Source organism: Grampus griseus (assembly GCF_964374135.1).
Source record: "Grampus griseus genome assembly, chromosome: 9".
Taxonomy (NCBI): Eukaryota; Metazoa; Chordata; class Mammalia; order Artiodactyla; family Delphinidae; genus Grampus; species Grampus griseus.
Window position 1 is genome coordinate 11188900 of NC_139003.1, and position 20499 is coordinate 11209398.

Sequence of the window (20499 nt, forward strand, 5' to 3'; positions counted from 1 at the left end):
GTCCATGGGAAACAGACCAATACAGCCGATTCTCATTATTTGCAGTAGTTGTGTTCTATAAAGTCACTGTGAACACTGAATTACCAAATACCGAACTAGTGCTCTCAGGTAAAATACAGCATTAGGTTCCTGCAAATCTCTAGTCACAACATGTTTATCAACCAAAATGCCATTTGCATTATATAGGTTCCCTTACCAAAACAAGCCCATCTCATCAGCATTGAAAACTTACTCTTCCACGTAACTTTTTTTCTTGTATAACACTTAGCAAGTATTCTAAAAATTCTTTCACGGTCCCCATATCTGCAGAGAATACCTTGCCTGAGCGTTTAACATTTCTCACGCTGCACTGCCTTTTGAAAACTGTGAGCCAGACAGCACTAGCTGAGAAGGGTTAACATTTTTCTGACTCTGGGTAACACGATCACAATATTTTTGGCTTTAAGCCTCACAACAATGCTGCCTATTACACCTTTTATCAGTTTTCATCTCATGAATGCACATTTTAGCCACGTTTCCGCCTCTTCCATAGCTTCATCATGCACTATAGCTGTTACATTAGCATTTTAAGAGAATTCTTATGGACACATCAGCAAATTTCCTCTTTGTCTTTCTGGATATACTGTATTGTTGATTCATTAACATTGGATTCAAGGCCAAGAGCACTATAAATCATGCCTGAAGAAGGTTATCTAACCTTCATCAACCAAATTTACGGTTATTTTTTCCATAAAGTGCATCACAATCTTCTGCTTAGGAACACTAGACCGTACTTCAGTGTTACATTGGGGAACCATTTTATACAGTGAAACTACCACCAAAAGGCACCAAAATGTGAAAAATGTGGCATCAATTAGACCACAAAAGGGACACAACACGAGAGCTGAAACAAGAAGGCAGAGTATCAGCTTGTTCACCTTAGCTGGAAACATGCACATTGAGAAACTAAAATATTCAGCCACTCTGCTCATGTCCATGAATGACCATGAAGGTATCCCACGTGTTTATTTGGGGTTACACACACGTTTTAGCAAGTAGACAAATTCACAGTTACAGAATATTCAAATAATGAGGATTGGCTGTATCTATGAAAATACTCTGCACGAAAAAAGGAAAGAAACTAGAAAACTTAATAGGTGATAAAGAGTACTCATGAGAGAAATTTTCTCACATAATAGATAAAAATGGTAACCAAACATTTCTCCATAAAATTTTATGAAGCTCTTTTCTCTGTAAAACAAAACTTTACAGAGACTCACAACTTTGTAGAGAATCAAGAATTTAGGAAAAGACAAATGGATAAAGAAGATGTGGTATATATATACAATGGAATATTACTCAGCCATAAAAAGGAATGAAATTGGGTCATTTGTAGAGATGTGGATGGGCTTAGAGACTGTCATACAGAGTGAAGTAAGTCAGAAAGAGAAAAACAAATGTCATATATTAACGCATATATGTGGAACCTAGAAAAATGGTACAAAAGAACCGGTTTGCAGGGCAGAAAGTGAGACACAGATGTATAGAACAAATGTATGGACTCCAAGGGGGGAAAGCGGCAGTGGGGTGGGGGTCGTGGGATGAATTGGGAGATCGGGATTGACATGTATACACTGATGTGTATAAAATAGATAACTAATAAGAACCTGCTGTAAGGTTTCCCTAGTGGCACAGTGGTTAAGAATCTGCCTGCCAATGCAGGGGACATGGGTTCGAGCCCTGGTCCAGGAAGATCCCACATGCCACAGAGCAACTAAGCCCACGAGCCACAACTACTGAGCCCACGTGACACAACTACTGCAGCCTGCGTACCTAGAGCCAGTGCTCCACAACAAGATAAGCCACCACAATGAGAAGCCCACACACCGCAACAAAGAGTAGCCCCTGCTTGCCACAACTAGAGAAAGCCCACGCGCAGCAACGAAGACCCAGTGCAGCCAAAAATAAATAAAATAAAATTAAGTAGTTAAAAAAAGAACCTGCTGTATAAAAAATAAAATAAAATTCAAAAAATAAAAGAATGTGTGTGTGTAACTGAGTCACTTTGCTGTACAGCAGAGATTGGCACAACATTGTAAATCAACTACATTTCAGTAAAAAAAAAGGTAATAATAAAATATGGAAACAAAATGCAGTGCTAAAACTGGCCTGAACTCTTACAAAAAGTAATCAGACAAAAAGGCTGAGTATGGGGCAGAGAATACTCTTCTATGTTAAAAGAGACTAAAAAGACCTAACAACCAAACATGTGAACCTTGCCTCCTGAACTGAAATAAAAAATTCTGTAAAGACATTCTTGAGATCAGTAGGGATGACACGACTGAATGGCTGTTTACTTCCTTGGATGTGATGTGGTGCTCTAATGGTGTATGTAGAGTGGTATCTCTCAGTCTCAACACTCTGGAGACAGATAATTCTCTCTTCTGGAACTTTAGCAGCATTTCTGGCCCCTGCCCACTAGGTGTCAGGAGCACCACACCTGTTCAGGTGCAATAAGCTGAAAAGTCAGTGCCGGTTTAGAATTAGGAATGAAGGTTGCATCACATCATGAATTTACTAAAGAAACACCTTAACATGGTTAAATGGTGAATTTTATGTTACATGAATTTTTTCTCAATAAAAAATGTAAAAAAAAAAGAATTTAGGAAAAACACAGTGATGCAGCAAAAGGAGATGAAATATGGAAATATAAAGCTTAAAATAGAAACGAAAAACTATGGAAAAAACTCCAGAAATGAAGTTGAAATTGTAATGGGGAAAAGAGAATAGAGACACTGCTGGAAACACACTAGGGAAATTGAACATAAAAATAATAAAAGCAGCATAACCAAATTGAAATAGAGAGTTAAATTGAATTAGGAAAATAAAAGATATGAAAGGCATAGGAGACAATGCTTTCATTTTCTAAAATATCTAAATCATAAAATACAAATATTTAAAAATACAATTCAAGAAAATTTTTGTGAAGTAAGAAAATAAATGAATCTAGAGACTGAAAAGACAAACTTTGCCCCTGGTAAAGTGACACAGAATGGCCATATAAGAATATATCTTAGTAATGTTATTAGATTAAAAACATAAAGAATCATGTGGTTAGAGAGCAGAAAAAACGACTTATAAAGCAAAAAAAAAAAATTCCATCTGGACTTAACACATTTCTATAGCAATATTCAATGCTAAAGTTTGTGAAGCAACACCTACACAATCCTTCAGGAAAGAAGGAATCAACCAAGTTATATACCCAGCCAAATGGTTATACAAACACAAAAGCACAGTGTAGAACATGCAGAAAATCCAAAGAATATCAGTCCTAGAAAATCTATGGCAAAAGAATTGGCAGTGAGAATTGAAGCGTTTTAATTGTAGACTATGATGAATATAATTATGAGGATTAAGGTGACAGAGCAAAATTCAAATGCTTAAAACATGCCCTGACAATGCAGAAACAAATATAAGTAACAAAAGTTGACAGGAAAGAAGGAGAGGAGTTCTGTAATGCTGACTTTCTCATCTTTGGTATCTAGGAACAAAAATATTTCACTTAAATAAGAAAACCAGGTGATTTGTAAGTACATTTAGTTGATGACAGTAATTACCAAGAATGATAAGATCAACTAAATGTAGGTGGAAGAAAAGAGAGAAAGAAAGAAGGATCAAGAGTAAGTATTCAGAAAAATTTCATTATTGCCCACAGTAGGTAATTATTACCTGTGGCAGATAATCAAATTCAATGTAAAAACATAGAAAATTAAGGATGCTATACAAAGTTATAGATATAAAACATAACCTCTAGAATGAAACCACAGTTTTCCTAATTATTAATAGACATGTGCATGACAAAAATAAAATATACAACACAGTTTTTCAAGGCTATAAACCCATCAAGTTTAACATAAAATTAGATGTAGAATCCATACCAAACATTGTAGTCACAACAATAAATGTAAATAGACTTAAACTCACTTACCAAAAAAATCTTAGAGACTAGATAAGAAAATCAAAGTTCAAGTCTATGCTATTCACAAGAAACATAGGCAAAGCAGAGATTCAGAATATTTAGAAAGAAAAGTGTGGACAATGGCAAATGGGGCAAATAAAGCAAGTAAACAAGTAAAGCGTGAGTTGTAATCTCAATATCAGAGAAGGCTTAATACAGACAAAAAAAAAGCATAAATCATATAAGGGCACTCATAACACCACGCAATGTAACTAACACAGAAGATACAATAGTTATAACGATGTAACTTCAAAAGAAATAAGGTCAACCTTCACAAAGCAAAAACTACAAGTGATTTAAGGAGAAATAGAAAAACAGAAGCAGTAGGAGACATTAGTTCACGTTTCCCAGTCCCTATCAGATCACTGAAAAAATTAAGATATGGAGGATTAAAAATAGCATAATCAATAAAGTACATCATATTAATATTACACAGACTCTATTCTGAAAAAACATGAGCCTTCTTTCCAAATGCCAATAGAACACTCACATACACACAAAGGTCACATATCAAGACTTAAAGAAAACTAATTTCAAAAATTAGAACTAGGGGCTTCCCTGGTGGCGCAGTGGTTGAGAGTCCGCCTGCCGATGCAGGGGACACGGGTTCGTGCCCCGGTCCGGGAAGATCCCACGTGCCGCGGAGCGGCTGGGCCCGTGAGCCATGGTCGCTGAGCCTGCGCGTCCGGAGCCTGTGCTCCACAACGGGAGAGGCCACAACAGTGAGAGGCCCACGTACCGCAAAAAAAAAAAAAAAAAAATTAGAACTAATACAGACATTATTTCCTAAACACAATCCAAAAAAATATAGAATACTAGTAAGAAAACTAAACATCCATGGTCTCTTAAAAATTAACACAACATGTAAACACTATGTCAAAGAAACTTTAAAGAATTGCTTAGTGATGCAAAAACCTGATCAAATGGAAAAACTTTTATGTTATTGAATAGGAAGTCTGAGCATTATAAATATGTCAATTCCCCTAAGCAATTCAATAACTATAATGCAATTCCAAAGTAGCAACAGGATTTTTAAATTAGATAGGACATGCTAAAATCATATGGAAAACTAAAAAGCATGAACAACTGGCAAAATTTTGTAAAAGAAGAGTCATAAGGAAGACTAAACTTTCTATTTTCAAACTTCATAAGATTACAGTAATCAAACAGTATGTTACTGGTGCATGAGTAGAGAGATACATCATTGGATCAGAATAAAAAGACCATAAATAGACAAGTGTATATTGGAATTTTATGATGAAAACGGCATCTCAAATCAGTGATGCAAAGTACAATAAATGCACTAAAACCTCATCAAAACACAACACAAATTCAACCTCTTCTAGAAACTACTTTTTATTCACTTCACTCTTAGCACATTTTTCTTATTCTTCTGAATTCTTATAGAAACTTTTGTCCAGATATTTCATTAAGTATTTTAACTCATATTGAATAATTTAAATATTTCAGTGTCATCTCTGACATATTAATGTCTATTTCCTGTGCTGGCAGTAAATTATGTGAGGTCATGAACCATGCTTTATCATTCTTAATATCCCGTCTAACAGTTCATTTCACATAATAAGGGCTCAGCTTTTTGCAGACCATGAGAAACTTTTAAACTTTCAAAATCTCAGTTTAGTAATTTGTATAATGAATTATACAGATTATATAGACCAGATGATCTTCAAGGCCTGTCTCAGTACTAACTCTCCAATGTCAATTTAATCATTGAGTATTACTCACATTTGCCACTAGATGGTACTGACACCAAATAAACACTGCTTGAGAAAACTGACTTTTTTTTATTAAGTGAGTTGTAAAAGTAAATTATCAGAATAGGTAGCCTATTATGTATACCAGTTATAATTTGTGAAAAATCAATTACAGAGAATCATAGAATTTTTTCTACTTTTTTAAATGGACAGTTATTTGCTAATAAACAACAATAAGTATCCTCAAAACCCACATTTTTTGCAGTAATGTTTGTGAAATCAACCGAAAATAACTTGTTAAACAAATGCTTACTGAGTTCCTACTCTGAACACAAAAATATGATGGCTGTTTGAGACTACACAAAGGTAAATCATGCGTGGATGCTCTTATAAAGAAAATGAAATACAATTTTAAAAAACAAAATACAAATTGAAAATGAGTTTATTCAGAGGCTGCAGATATTACTTTCAGGTCAGAAATCAGCACTCGTCTTCATGGGGAATGGGGCATTTTATTTGGGGGTTATGGGCTCAATTTGTTGTGTCACATAAAAAACAAAAGCTTGGGGCTTCCCTGGTGGCGCAGTGGTTGAGAGTCCGCCTGCTGATGCAGGGGACATGGGTTCATGCCCCAGTTGGGGAAGATCCCACAAGCTGCAGAGCGGCTAGGCCCGTGAGCCATGGCCACTGACCCTGCGCGTCCAGAGCCTGTGCTCCACAACGGGAGAGGCCACAACAGTGAGAGGCCCGCGTACCGCAAAAAAAAAAAAAAAAAAAAAAAGCTTGTTAAAGCCGATAGTAGAGGATATTGAATATAAAACAAAGGTCTTTGGACTTTATTCAGACAATGAGATAAAACTGAAGACTTTTCCACACAGAGTTTCATGATCAGAGATATGTTTAAAAGTTATGACTTTCTGACTGAAAGTGAGGGGATGAAAAAGGTATTTCATTCAAAAGAACAGGGGTAGCAATACTCACATCAGACAAAACAGACATTAAAACAAAGACTGTAACAAAAGACAAAGAAGGGCATCATATAATGATAAAGGGACCACTACAGGAGGATATTACACTTGTTAACATATGTGCACCCAATACAGGGGCAGCTAAATATCTAAAGCAAATATTAACAGATATAAAGGGAGAAATTGACAAAAATACAATAATAGTAGGAGACTTTAACAGCCCATCAACATCAATAGACAGATCATCCAGACAGAAAATCAAAGAGGAAATAGTGGTCTTAAATGATACAATAGACCAGTTGGACTTAATAGATATCTACAGGCCATTCCACTCAAAAACGGCAGAATACACATTGCTTTCAGGTGCACATAGAACTTTCTCCAAGATAGATCACATGCCAAGCCACAAAATACATTCTCAACAAATTTAAGAAAATAGACTATACTCTAAAGCTATAGTAACCAAAACATCATGGTACTGGTACATAAATCAATGAAACAGAATAGAGAGTCCAGAAATAAACCCACACAGTAATGGTCAATTAATCTACAAAAAAGGAGGCAAGAATATATGGAGAAAAGACAGTCTTCAATAAGTGGTACTGGGAAAACTGGATAGCTACATGTAAAAGAATAAGATTTGAATATTTCCTCATTCCACATACAAAAATAAACTCAAATTGGATTAAAGTTCTAAATGTAAGACCTGAAACCATAAAACTCCTAGAAGAGAACACAGGCAGAACACTCTTTGACATAAATCACAGCAATATTTTTTGTAGATCTGCTTCCTAATCCAAAAGAAATAAAAGCAAAAATAAGGATATGAGACCTCATTAAATTTAAAAGCTTTTGCACAGCCATGGAAACCACTGACAAAATAAATATGCATCTACTGATGGGAGAAAATATTTGCAAATGATATGACCAATAATGGGTTAATATCCAAAATATAAGAACAGCTCACATAACTTGGTATCAAAAAAACCAAACAACCCAATTAAAAATCGGGCAGAAGCCTGAACAGACATTTTTCCAAAGAAGATATAAAGATGGCCAACAGGCACATGAAAAGATACTCAACATTGCTAATCATCAGAGAAATGCAAATCAAAACAACAGATATCACCTCATACCTGTCAAAATGGCCATGATCAAATAGAAAACAAATAACAAGTGTTGGCAAATATGTGGAGAAAAAGGAATCCTTGTTGTATACCATTGGTGGGATTGTAAATTGGTGCAGCCACTATGCAAAACAGCATGCAGCTTCCTCAGAAAACTAAAAATAGAACAACCATATGACCAGAATAAAATGAAAACTAATTCAAAAAGATACATGCACCCAAATGATCATAGCAGCATTATTTACAATAGCCAAGATACGGAAGCAATGTCAGTGTCCATCAAAAGATGAATGGATAAAGAAGATGTGGTACATATATACAATGGAATACTACTCAACCACACACAAAAAGAATGAAATTCTGCCATTTGCAACAACGTGGATAAACCTACAGAGTATTATGCTTAGTGAAATAAGTCAGACAGAGAAAGACAAATACACTGTGTTGTCACTTATATGTAGAATCTAAAAAATAAAACAAATAAATGTGTATAACAAAATTAAGACAGATTCACAAATATAGAGAACAAAGTGGTTACCACTGTGGAGAGGGAAGGTGGGGAGGGGCAAGATAGGGGAATGGGATTAAGAGATACAAACTACTATGTATAAAATAAATAAGCAACAAGGATATATTATTGTACAGCACAGGGAAATATAACAACTACATTGTAATAACTTTAAATGGAGTATAATCTATAAAAATACTGAACCATTATGTTTTACACCTAAAACTAGTATAGTGAGCCAACTATACTTCAGTTTAAAAAAAGTTATATCTGCTCCCAAAAAGACTACATGATCTCACTGATACATGGACTCTAAAATAGCCAAATTCAAAGAAGCAGATAGTAGAATGGTGTTTGACAGGGCTGATGGAAGGGGCAAGGGGGATGATCAAAGTGTACAAAATTTCAGTTATGCAAGAAAAATAAGTTCTGAAGATCTACTACAGAACAGAGTGCTCAGAGCTAACAATACTGCATTGTATACTTAAAATTCTTCTAATAGGATAGATCTATACTAAGTGCTCTTACTAAAAAATAACAATAATTAATAATAACACAAAAAGGGGGTGGGAGGAAACTTTGGGAGGTGATGGTTATTATGTCATGGCTTTGATGGTGGTGATGTACTTGAGGTGTACACATCCCCAGACTCATCAAGTTGAGTATATTAAATACACACAGCTTTTACATGTCAATTATACCTCAATAAAGCAATTTTTATAAAAGATATATCTGCTGGTGGTGTGGTTATTTGATGAGAATAAGAGAAAGGAAATAGGGCTACTGGTTGAAGGGATATGACAGTACATTCTTGTGAGAGATTCTGATGGCTTAGAGATGAATGATGGCAACAGGGATTGAGGGGTATAGGCCATCAAGGAACATAGTAAGGGATGGATTGAAGTGGAGAGCGAGGAAAATGAGAACAAAGATAATAATTGGGTAATAATTGGAGAAAATGAGTCAGTTTTATTTTTAAGAGTTACGAAGATATTAAAATGATTAATCTGAACATCCTGAGTTTTAGAAGCTGACACTACAGCTTCTCTCTCCACAAATCCAGTATTTTTTTTCTGCTCAGCGACAGCAACAGCTCCCCATTTCTGTTTTTGTAGCATGCTACATGTTCGCTGATGATTTAAAAAGCTACTAGATTTGTTGAGTAAGCATTATGATTGTAGCATCATCTAAAGCAAACACTCATAGCCAGGTCTTTCTTGAGTCTGTTAGTAATAGCTACAGAACTGTACATCTTTAGGATTCTTCTCATAACGAAACTTCTCAAGACATTTAGAGTAGTATTAGAGAAATACCCTGTATAAACTTCTTAGTTCCTTTCCTTTTACTCAGAAGCACAAACTCTCCCTTAATTCAGTTCAGGTTAGATTAACACTGTTAATCAGGCATCAACTATATGCCAGGGGCCGTGTTAGACTCTAGGGAGACAAAGATGAACAAGACAAGTTCCTGTTCCTTTGATATCAGGAAAGAGAACGCAGGACAGCTGATTGTGCCTCAGACAGAAAGGGAAGGGAAGGTTCCTGAAAGAGGTGATACCTAAATTGAGTTAAAAGAATGAAAAAAACAAAAACAACCCAATCACATAACTGGAGATGGCAGGATGTTTTAAGCTCAGGAAATAGCCTGAACCAGACAGGGATGCCTAAAACAGCATGTTGTGTTTATAAACTACAAGAAGTTTGAGACCAAAAATGTTAGGCGGGAATATCAGACACTGATGCTGGAGAAGTAGGTGCCGAGGTGGGAAGCATGGGCAGGAACACAGCAGAGAGCTTTACGACCCAGCTAAGGGCCTCGTCTTCGCAGGTGGTGAAGAGAAACAATGAAATGTTTTAAAGAGGAGTGTGACAGGAGCACAGGAGCATTTTCATGTAGGGGGGAATAATTTTACCTTGGAAACAGGCAATACAGCATTTATTAAGCAGAAAAGCAGGATAAAATATGAGGTACGTAAAAAAAGGAGGAGGAGGACCAGAGAGAGGAGGACGAGACACAAAAATCTTGCAGTGCGTCCACTCCTAGACAAACACTTCTTCTATTTTGTATCTATATCTCTAGATTTTTTTCTTTTTAGATTATTATTGTCCACATGGCCTCAGCCCACCATGGGGACATTTCAGTGTCTCAGACTAATCATGAATCAAAAGAGAAACGCTCCAAATGTCAAATATGTTTTATGTAGAGTTATAATAACTGCTTTAGTATGCTCTCAGTTCTGAGCCCTACCGTTACCATGACAACCTTCACAGCAAAGGCAGGTTGATGAAGTTGTTCTGATCCAGAAGCTCTACCTCGCTCTTTGATGCTTTAGATTTTTTAACATCAAATAAACCACAGCCTTTGTGCATACTCTGTTATACATCAGAAACATTAATTTACCTGAATTTCATATTTCAATATAACTTGTTTACCCTATGTATACACTTACGGGGTCATAACCAGCCCAACCCACAGAGGCTTCTGGGCCTCAGAAGAATCTGTCAATAAACAAAAGGGAAAAAGGAAAATCGTATTTTGCCATTCATTGTTATTCTGCCTTGGTGTAATATCACTAGTACAGAACGTAGGAAGCAGGTTAAAGAACAGCCGCCTAGCTCTCTCCAACTATATTGGGCTATTAAACCTTCATCTGCTTAATATCTGACCCATCTACTCTCATCTCTGCATCCTGAACATTATTAATGCTTCCTCCTTTTATCTCTCTTCATGAAAGTATACCTATGCCATATATTCATGTATTTTATGAGATCATACTGTACATCATTTTTGTAATTGCTTATTTGCAAATTAATTTTTACCCAATAGTATACTATGAGCCACTTTCCGTGTCATTTTTTTTAGCTACAATATTTTCCATCACAAGGACATTTTTCTCTATCCAAGTATATTTTTTAACATGCTGGGGTTTTCTTTATTCATTTTTTTCTATTATAAACAACATTGCAATGAGAATCTCCTTAATTATTCCCACATGTATGCATTTCCTTACTATAAATGTCTAAATTGGAATTATTATACTACAAGTTTTACTTTACTCCCAGCATTATTAACCTTCTCCACGTAACATGCCACTCTAATTCTCACTACAAGCGGCTAAACTCATGTGTTTTGCCTATAAAACTTTGTCCCAAACAGAAATAAAAATAATCCTTTATTGAACACTTACTCTGTGCTGAACACTAAATTAATTACTTTACCTGTATTCACTTATCTTCAAACCAATGCAATGAAGTAGGTACAGTTATTAGCCTCATTTTACAAATGAGGAAACTGAGGCACAGAAAGATTAAACTTGCCCAAGTTTACGCAGCAGGAACTAGTTTCAAAGTAGGTAGTGTGGCCCCAGAACCTGTGCTTTTCAGTCACTGGACTTTATTTGTCACGATTGGCTACTTCTCATCATTCAGGCTTTGTGTAAAATGTTACCTCCTCATAGGCCTTCCTAGACCACTGTTACCAAAGTCTTCCATCATCAAAAAGTCTACAAATAATAAATACTGGAGAGGGTGTGGAGAAAAAGGAACCCTCCTACACTGTTAGTGGGAATGTAAATTGGTGCAGCCACTATGGAGAACAGTATGGAGGTTTCTTTAAAAACTAAAAATAGAGCTACCATACAATCCAGCAACTCCACTCATGGGTATAATACCTGGAGAAAACCATAGTTCAAAAGGATGCATGCACCCCAGTGCTCATTGCAGCACTATCTACAATAGCACTATTTACAATACATGGAAACAATCTAGATGTCTATCAACAGATGAGTGGGTAAAGAAAATGTGGTATTTATACAATGGAATATTACTCAGCCATAAGAAAGAATGAAATAATGCCATTTGCAGCAACATGGATGGACCTAGAGATCATCATACTAAGTGAAGTAAGTCAGACAGAGAAAGACAAATATCATATGATGCTGCTTATATGTGGAATCTAAAAAAAATGATACAAATGAACTTATATGCAAAATAGAACAGACCCACAGACATAGAAAACAAACTTATGGTTACCAAAGGGGAAAGGAAGGGTGAGAGATAAATTAGGAGTTTGGGATTAAGAGATACGCACTACTATACATAAAATAGATAACCAACAAAGACGTACTGTATAGCACAGGGAACTATACTCAATATTTTATAATAACCTATAATGGAAAATAATCTGAAAAAAAAAGATATGTATGTATGTATAACTGAATCACTTTTCTGTACACCTGAAACTAACAACATTGTAAATCAACTACATTTCAATAAAAGAATAAAATAAAATATTTCCTAGCCACATGCTATTATCATGTTGCTCATTTACCACTTGCCCTGCCTCGCCCCACTGCCCCACATCTAGTCTCCAACAAATAAATAATGAACATGTGCCAACATTCATTTAACCTGTTAGTAATAAACAGGAAGACAAAATAAATTGTCCCAACAGCATTAAGGAACAGAACTTTACACAGTCAGCCAGGAAAGGAATACCAACATAAGACTACTGAGTTAGATATAAGCCTGGTGAACTTTTCACAGCCCAATAACCCAAATCAACTTTGGTTCAACTTTTCTAAAGAGGCTGCAGAATTACAACATCTTGTCAATGTCTGCAGGTTAACTGATAACTATATAGGGCTTTAAATTCTGCACCTTTGTTGTAAATTGTTGGTCAAATATACGGCAACGTTCTCCAAGAAAGCTCCATCATTATCAAACAGGCTTATTAAAAAAGGCTTTGGTATAATATCAAAAAGTCAAGAAATTGTCATTCTGCCTTTTTTCCAAGTTTGAAAAAACTTTTTAAAAATAGAACAAGAGCTCTATTCTTCCTATACAGAGAGGATTGCTTATTGGCTTGTCATCTTGGACCTGGAGCTCAATGTAGCACCCATGAGAATTGGGTTGTCTCCATCCAGCAGTAGAGGGGAGCCATGGGGGAGGATTTTTTTTGGTAAGCATGAGCATCTTAGAAAGTTTACCTTAGGAAATAAGGTACACGGGGGTTCTAGGCAACCAAAATGGAGTAATGTAGTGGGCATTTGCCGTTTTGAGCAGCCAAACTCAAATTGCTCCCTTGTCTTGATAACAAAAATCCCAATTTCTTGTGTCTGGAATGATCTTTGCCCAGTTAATCAGATGTCTTGCTCCTTCAGCTTCTTCACATATTTGCTCCAATGTCACTTCCTCAGTGAGGATTTTCTGGAACCTCGTAAATACAATTTGAAATCTTGGGCTTCCCTGGTGGCGCAGTGGTTAAGAGTCTGCTTGCCAATGCAGGGGACACGGGTTCGAGCCCTGGTCAGGGAGGATCCCACATGCCGCAGAGGCTAGGCCTGTGTGCCACAACTACTGAGCCTGCGCTCTAGAGCTCGCGACCCACAACTACTGAAGCCCATGCGCCTGGAGCCCATGTTCCGCAACGGGAGAGGCCACCACAGTGAGAAGCCTGTGCACCACAACAAAGACCCAACACAGCCAAAAATAAATAAATAAAATTTCAAATCTTGGTGGGGGGCTGGTGGTGGGATGAATTGGGAGATTGGGATTGACATATATACACTAACATATATACACTAAACTAATATGTATAAAATAGATAAAAGTTCAATGGCCCACAATTTTTACTTAATGTATTACATGAAATTTTCCCCATGACAATAAATATCCTTCTAAAATATGAAACAAAAAAATAAAGTAAAATTTCAAATCTCCACCAGCACTTTCCAGTACTCTTCCATACACTGTTTTCCCCATAGCACTATTGCCACCTGAATTGGTATACATATTTGTTTCCTAGGGCTACTGTTGTTACAGTATTAACTAATTTGTTAATTAATTAAAACTTTACTGATTTGTTAATTACAACAAACTTGATAGCTTAACACCACAGATTTATTTTCTTACAATGATGGCGGTCAGAGGTCCAAAATCTGGTGCCTCCTTTGGAAGTTCTAGGGCAGAATCTTTCCCTGCCTTTTCCAGTTGTTGGTGGCTCCAAGCATTCCTTGTTTTACGGCATCATAACTCCAGTCTCTGCCTCCATCTATCTTCACATGGCCTTTCCCTCAGCCTTCTCCCCTTCTCTCTCTTAAAGGAACATGTCATTGGATTTAGGGTCCACCCAGATAATCCAGGATGATCTTATTTGGAGATCTTTAATTTAATTACATTTCAAAGACGCTTTTTTCCAAATAAATTCACAATCACAAGTTCCAAGTTGAGGATGTGGACATGTATTTTGAGAACCACCATTCAACCCACTACATTATGTATGTATGTATATATGTATTATAAATGTAAAAATATATTGTCTGCTATCTGTTCCTACCTACGAGGGTGACAAGTTTTTGTGTTTTGTTATTGTTATATCCCTATCACTTGTACCTAGTACATAGTAGATACTCAATAAATACTAGTTGAATGAGCTAATTAATATAGTCCCTTTAAAAATATACTGCATGTATAAGTAATATTTTTTTATTTGATGAAGCTTCTTATAAGCTTGGTTGATTATAACTAATCCTGAGGGATTATAATTAAATCCTGCTAAAACTGACTACCAGAGTTTATATTATGGTTACCTAAACCCACGCAGGCTGGCTCAAAACTTATCACTTGCTTTATGCATCTCACCTTACAAATAGCTCTCTTCTGTGTGCATTTACCCATTACACTGCTAGTAAACATCTTCTCTCTGCTGAGGCTGATTCCTATCTTGGTCTGATCTGTACCGTCTACTTTTCGGAGCCCATGCATTTAGATATTCTTCTCACAAAGAGGTCAAGGCTACATTTTGCTGATTCCCATCTGCTCTTTGAAACACAATAGAATTTATGAAGAAATTCTACTTCCATGCTCTCCCTCATTCAGACACTTCTGAAAATAATAAAGAAACAAGCATCCCCTTCTATCGGGAGTCTCCCAGCTTATATACACGAAGCTCAGGCAGTGTGGACAGTTTCAGACAGGTCGAGGGCACAATCTTCCCCACCAGTTTCCTCGTGTAAACCCTCACCAACCTTCAGCTTGCTTAGGTCTCACGCTGGTCAACGTTTTTAACAATCAAGATCTTTTGCATCATGCCAGGTGATCTTCAAGACCACCGTGTAAAGGAAGCAGAGTGAGCATCATTATTCCTGTTTTACTCGTGAGGAATCTGTTTCAGAGAGTTTAGATGGTTTGTTTCAGCTCACACGACAAAAATATACCTGGGACTAAAACTCAGACTGTCAGCAACCAGTTGCTTGTTTACACCCCTCATTTCCTGATTTCTGCTAAAGGTGTCTTTGCCTGTTTTTCCGTGTACACATTTCACAGCCCTATATGACTGTACTGTTATGTTTTGAATCATCTGAATTATCTCAAAAATAATCACTTATCTTTATATGTTTGGGTTTTAAATGGAAATACATTTATAACCACTTCTTTATGTATGAAGGGACCAAAATATGTTCTAGGAGCAAACATTAAATCATTTCCATTATAAGAATCATTTCCTTTTGTATCTTTATTCTCTAAAGAGGTTTGCATTTTACCTTTGTTTCTTTCTTTCCTGAGGAGTATGCTTCACATGTGTCCATTTTTATTTTATTAACAGTTCTCTAGATATAGTAATTGATTATTCCAACCACATCCCTGCACAATTGGCTTCCACACTAGGCTTGCTAAAGAAGCATGTTTCCTCTCTGGGGAGATCCCATGAGCTAAGAAAGGACCTAGGGCTTAGAGTGAGCGGATCTGGGTTTTGACCTCTGCTCCCCACTGTCTGTGGTTATTCATTATTTACTTCCTTCTGTTCTGGAAGTTTGTAAAATGCAGCAAAGAGCCCACCTAATGGCTCTTACTTCAGAAGAAAGAGAAAACGTTCTTGAAAGTATTGTTTGTGAAAGAGGATGCAAATTATAAAAGCCATTCTGTTTTAAACTGCTCTAATGGAAGACTTAAACTCCCACTGACATCAGCATGTTACATTGAATACAACTTAAACTATAGCTCCCTTTGCCATTGTCAGAACTATGAATCGAGAGTGGGCATATCCATGTGCCCTTCTGCAGTGGTGTGTGGGCTCATTTTACCAAAAAGGTAAGGCGTACATGGGTAGGGTGTCAGATAAACAAGTAGGAGAGTTGAGAGACACTGTGGTATAGGACGAAAATCTGTCAATTCCTAAGACTGGGCGAGTTATTTGTATATGAGGTGAGGGAGTGAGCCCAGAGGAAGTAAAAGAAAACTGAAGAGGAATGAGGGAACACTGGGATCAGAAGAAAGGAGGACTGTGAGGGCAAGCTTCCGTTAGCAAATAATATATGAGATGATATTTATTTATCAGCTATTATGTGCTCATCCACTAGAGGATACAAATAAACGTACTGTGACATCTAGGAGGGAAATATGAAATTCAACACAAAACAACTGAATAAGTTATATAAGAAGACAAAATATCATTGAAAAAGGTCCAGTTCACTTACGGATAACAGAAAGCACTCCAGCTGTTTGAAGCAGAAAGGTACTTAACGCAGGGAAATCGGTGCTTACAAAAAGTGCTGAAAGGCGTAGAGGAACAGTCTCTCGTCTCTGCCACCAAGACTGACTCCTGGCATAACATCCAGAATGGACTGTTGAAGCAGCTGCTACCTCTGTCTCAGTCAGGAAACTGAGAAGTCAGGAAGCTGTCAGCAAATCTGTTTCCCCCGAGTGTTTAATGCTTGCTAGATAAAACAGCTAATTCATATGCTGCCATCTCTCTCTCCCACTTAACTCAGGAATTTACTCACAGTCTTAGAAACCCAATTTTGGATCAGAGCCAAAGGGAGTTCTCTATTCAAGGGGTATGCCCTTAGAACACAGACTGATGCAGCCCTCAGGACACAGCCAAGAGCCCGCGGTTAATGTGGATGTGGTGAGGTCACGTTAACGTGCGTAATATCCAGGTGAGGCATTAAAGGAGAAAGGATGGAGGACGGAAGAGCAGGCACCAAATCAAATTACTTCTTTCTAATCAATTATAACAGACTCGCGAGATCGGGTGGCTGGCAGTAAGCCAGTTTCTTCAGAGCCTCTCTGACCTCTCGGTTCCTTAGACAATAAATGAAAGGGTTAAGAGCAGGGGTAACAATGGCATAGAAGATGGAAATAACTTGTTCATGTTGAAGGCATGAATGGCTCGGGGCCAGACATACATGAAAATAGCAGCTGAAGAGAAGATGGTGCCCACCACGAGGTGGGAGGCACAAGCAGGAAACGCCTTCTGCTTTCCTGTGGGCATGCGTAGGATGGTGGCCAGAATGCATCCACAGGACAGGACAGTGAGAGCGGGGGGGAGAGGAAGATGACCAGTGCCGGGACGAAGTCCACCAGTTCAGCTGTGGACATGTCTGTGCAGGAGAGCTTAAGTACTGGACAGATATCACAGAAGAAATGATCGACGATATTGGGGCCACAGAAGCTGAGGCAAGAGATGCAGTAGATCTTAGCCAAGGAGATGCCAAAGCCATTGGTACAGGAACCAAGAGGCAGGAGGAAGCAGAGCCCATGGCTCATAATGGTGGGGCAGTGCAGTGGGCGGCAGATGGCCACATAACGGTCACAGGCCACGGCAGCCAGGAGCACACGTTCTGTGCACTTGAGTGCAATGAAGAAGTAAAGTTGTATCATACAGTGAGTGAAGGAGATGCTGTTGCTCACGGACCAAAAACTAAACAGCAACCTGGGTACAGTCACAGAGATGCACCAGGTCTCCAAGGACAGGCTGGCCACGAAGAAGTACACAGGCTCGTGCAGTGGCAGGTTCTGCTGCACCAACAGGATGACGATCACATTTTCAGCCACTGTCGGAATATAGGCCACGAGCAACATGAGGAACACTGTTGCACGCACACCCCAGTTCCCAGGAAACCCCACCAGCAGGAACCTGGTGACCCGTGTCTGGTTCTCCACTTCCATGTTGGAGACACAGGGCTTAACTCTCCTGGGGGAAAAAAATCACTTGGTCAGACTTCCATCTTTTGCCTTCTCTGACTAGTAATAACAGCAACAGATATCATGTTTTAATAGTGTATTATAGGCTAGATCATACACTGGGTACATTATGCACATAATGTAATCTGATTCTCACACAGCCTCTTTATACATGTTATTATACCCATCTTAGTAATGAAGAAACTGAGCTTTGGAAAGGTACTAAGTTACTTAACCACATTCCCACTGGCAGCAGGGCAGGAATCACATTCAAGTCCAAGTCTAAACAACATGCTCTATCTAATACCCTACACTGCCCTTCACAACCACACCCAAATTAAACAGTATCAAAGCACCATGTTCCATGTTACCATTGCCAATTCTAAAGGATACACCTGGCTTTCCTGGCCTTTCATCCACCCAGAGCTCTGGAAATTCTACCTTTACAATTCATTTATCCCTCACATACCAATACTTTCTTCCCTCTACAATCCATGGAGATGGAGTGAAACCTGTCATCTGTGAGGTGCATGAGAAGGTGTGATGAGGACAGTTAGGCTTTTCAGTATTAAAAACCTGGACCTCAGTCAAGTACTAGGTTTGCCCACAGATTGCGATATGAACCTTGAAATCTTATCCTCTCTGAAACCCAATTTCCTCTTCTGCAAATGTGAATGTTAATATTTATCTAGCTTATGTCAACGTGGATCAAAACCCAAATGAAATAATGTAAATAAAATTTTACATAAACTCTAAATGACAGTAAGTGTGAAAGGGCTCTTACCCCATATTAGGGCATTAAAAAGTAGGGATGGACTAATAGTAGTGAGGAGAGTAACTGCTATGGGCCAAGCAGAATGGTGAGCATACTTGAGCTTCCTCTTGGGGAGATTTAAGTCCTTGGGGGTGGAGGTGAGAGTCTCTCGGAGGAGATTTTTTATAAAATAAGCAAACGATAAGAAATACATAATAAAATATGAGACATTTTCTACAAAGGTTAAAAAACTGAACATGATACTCTGTGATTGGGGAAGGTCTCTCTGACCTTCTGGGGAGGTAACATTAAGAGAGAGAAGGATGGGGAGGTAACATTAAGAGAGAGAAGGATGCCAGGGCCCCAGCCCATTGAAGAGTGAGGTGGGAGAGAGCTGCACTGAGATGAGGCCAGTGCTGTGCTGTGATGGACGGGGGAGGGAGCACAGGAATAGGTGGGAAAGGTGGGCAGGGCCAGAACGAGCAAGACCCCATAGGTCATAACAGGGGATCCAAATAGTGGTCTAAAAGCAATGAGAGAGATAGCTCCAAGATGGCGGAGGAGTGAGACGTGGAGATCACCTTCCTCCCCACAAATACATCAAAAATACATCTACGTGTGGAACAACTCCTACAGAACACCTACTGAACGCTGGCAGAAGACCTCAGATTTCCCAGAAGTCAAGCAACTCCCCACGTACCTGGGTAGGGCAAAAGAAAAAAGGAAAAACAGAGACAAAATAGGGACGGGACCTGCACCAGTGGGAGGGAGGTGTGAAGGAGGAAAAGTTTCCACACACTAGGAAGCCCCTTCACTGGCAGAGATGGGGGGTGGACGGGGGGAAGCTTCGGAGCCACGGAGGAGAGCACAGCAACAGAGGTTCAGAGGGCAAAGCGGAGAGATTCCCACACAGAGGATTGGTGCCAACCAGCACTCACCAGCCCGAGAGGATTGTATGCTCACCTGCCAGGGCAGGAGGGGGCTGGGAGCTGAGGCTTGGGCGTTGGAGGTCAGATCCCAGGGAGAGAACTGGGGTTGGCTGTGTGAACACAGCCTAGTGCGCCACAGCTAGCCAGGAGGGAGACCTGGAAAATGTCTGGAACTGCCTAAGAGGCAAGAGACCATTGTTTCGGGGTGCACAGGAGAGCGGATTCAGAACACTGCCTAAACGAGCTCCAGAGACGGGTGCAAGCCGTGGCTATCAGCGTGGACACCAAAGATGGGCATGAAATGCTAAGGCTGCTGCTGCCGCCACCAAGAAGCCTGTGTGCGAGCACAGGTCACTCTCCACACCTCCCCTCCCAGGAGCCTGTGCAGCCTGCCACTGCCAGGGTCCCATGATCCAGGGACAACTTCCCTGGGAGAACACACGTCGTGCCTCAGGCTGTTGCAACAACACGCTGGCCTCTGCCGCTGCAGGTTCATACTGCATGCTGCACCCCTCCCTCCCCCCGGCCTGAGTGAG

General features: G+C 38.8%; 1 protein-coding gene across 1 annotated transcript; it reads right to left on the minus strand.

Annotated features, from left to right (window-relative positions):
- Positions 1–17317: 17317 nt before the first annotated feature.
- Positions 17318–18265, minus strand: OR6B1 (olfactory receptor family 6 subfamily B member 1; the record flags this gene model as incomplete). Its single annotated transcript, XM_082661413.1, is given in 4 exon segments — positions 17318–17352; positions 17355–17459; positions 17462–17644; positions 17647–18265. Coding segments are annotated over 4 exon segments (942 nt in total).
- Between the last annotated feature and the right edge of the window lie 2234 nt (positions 18266–20499).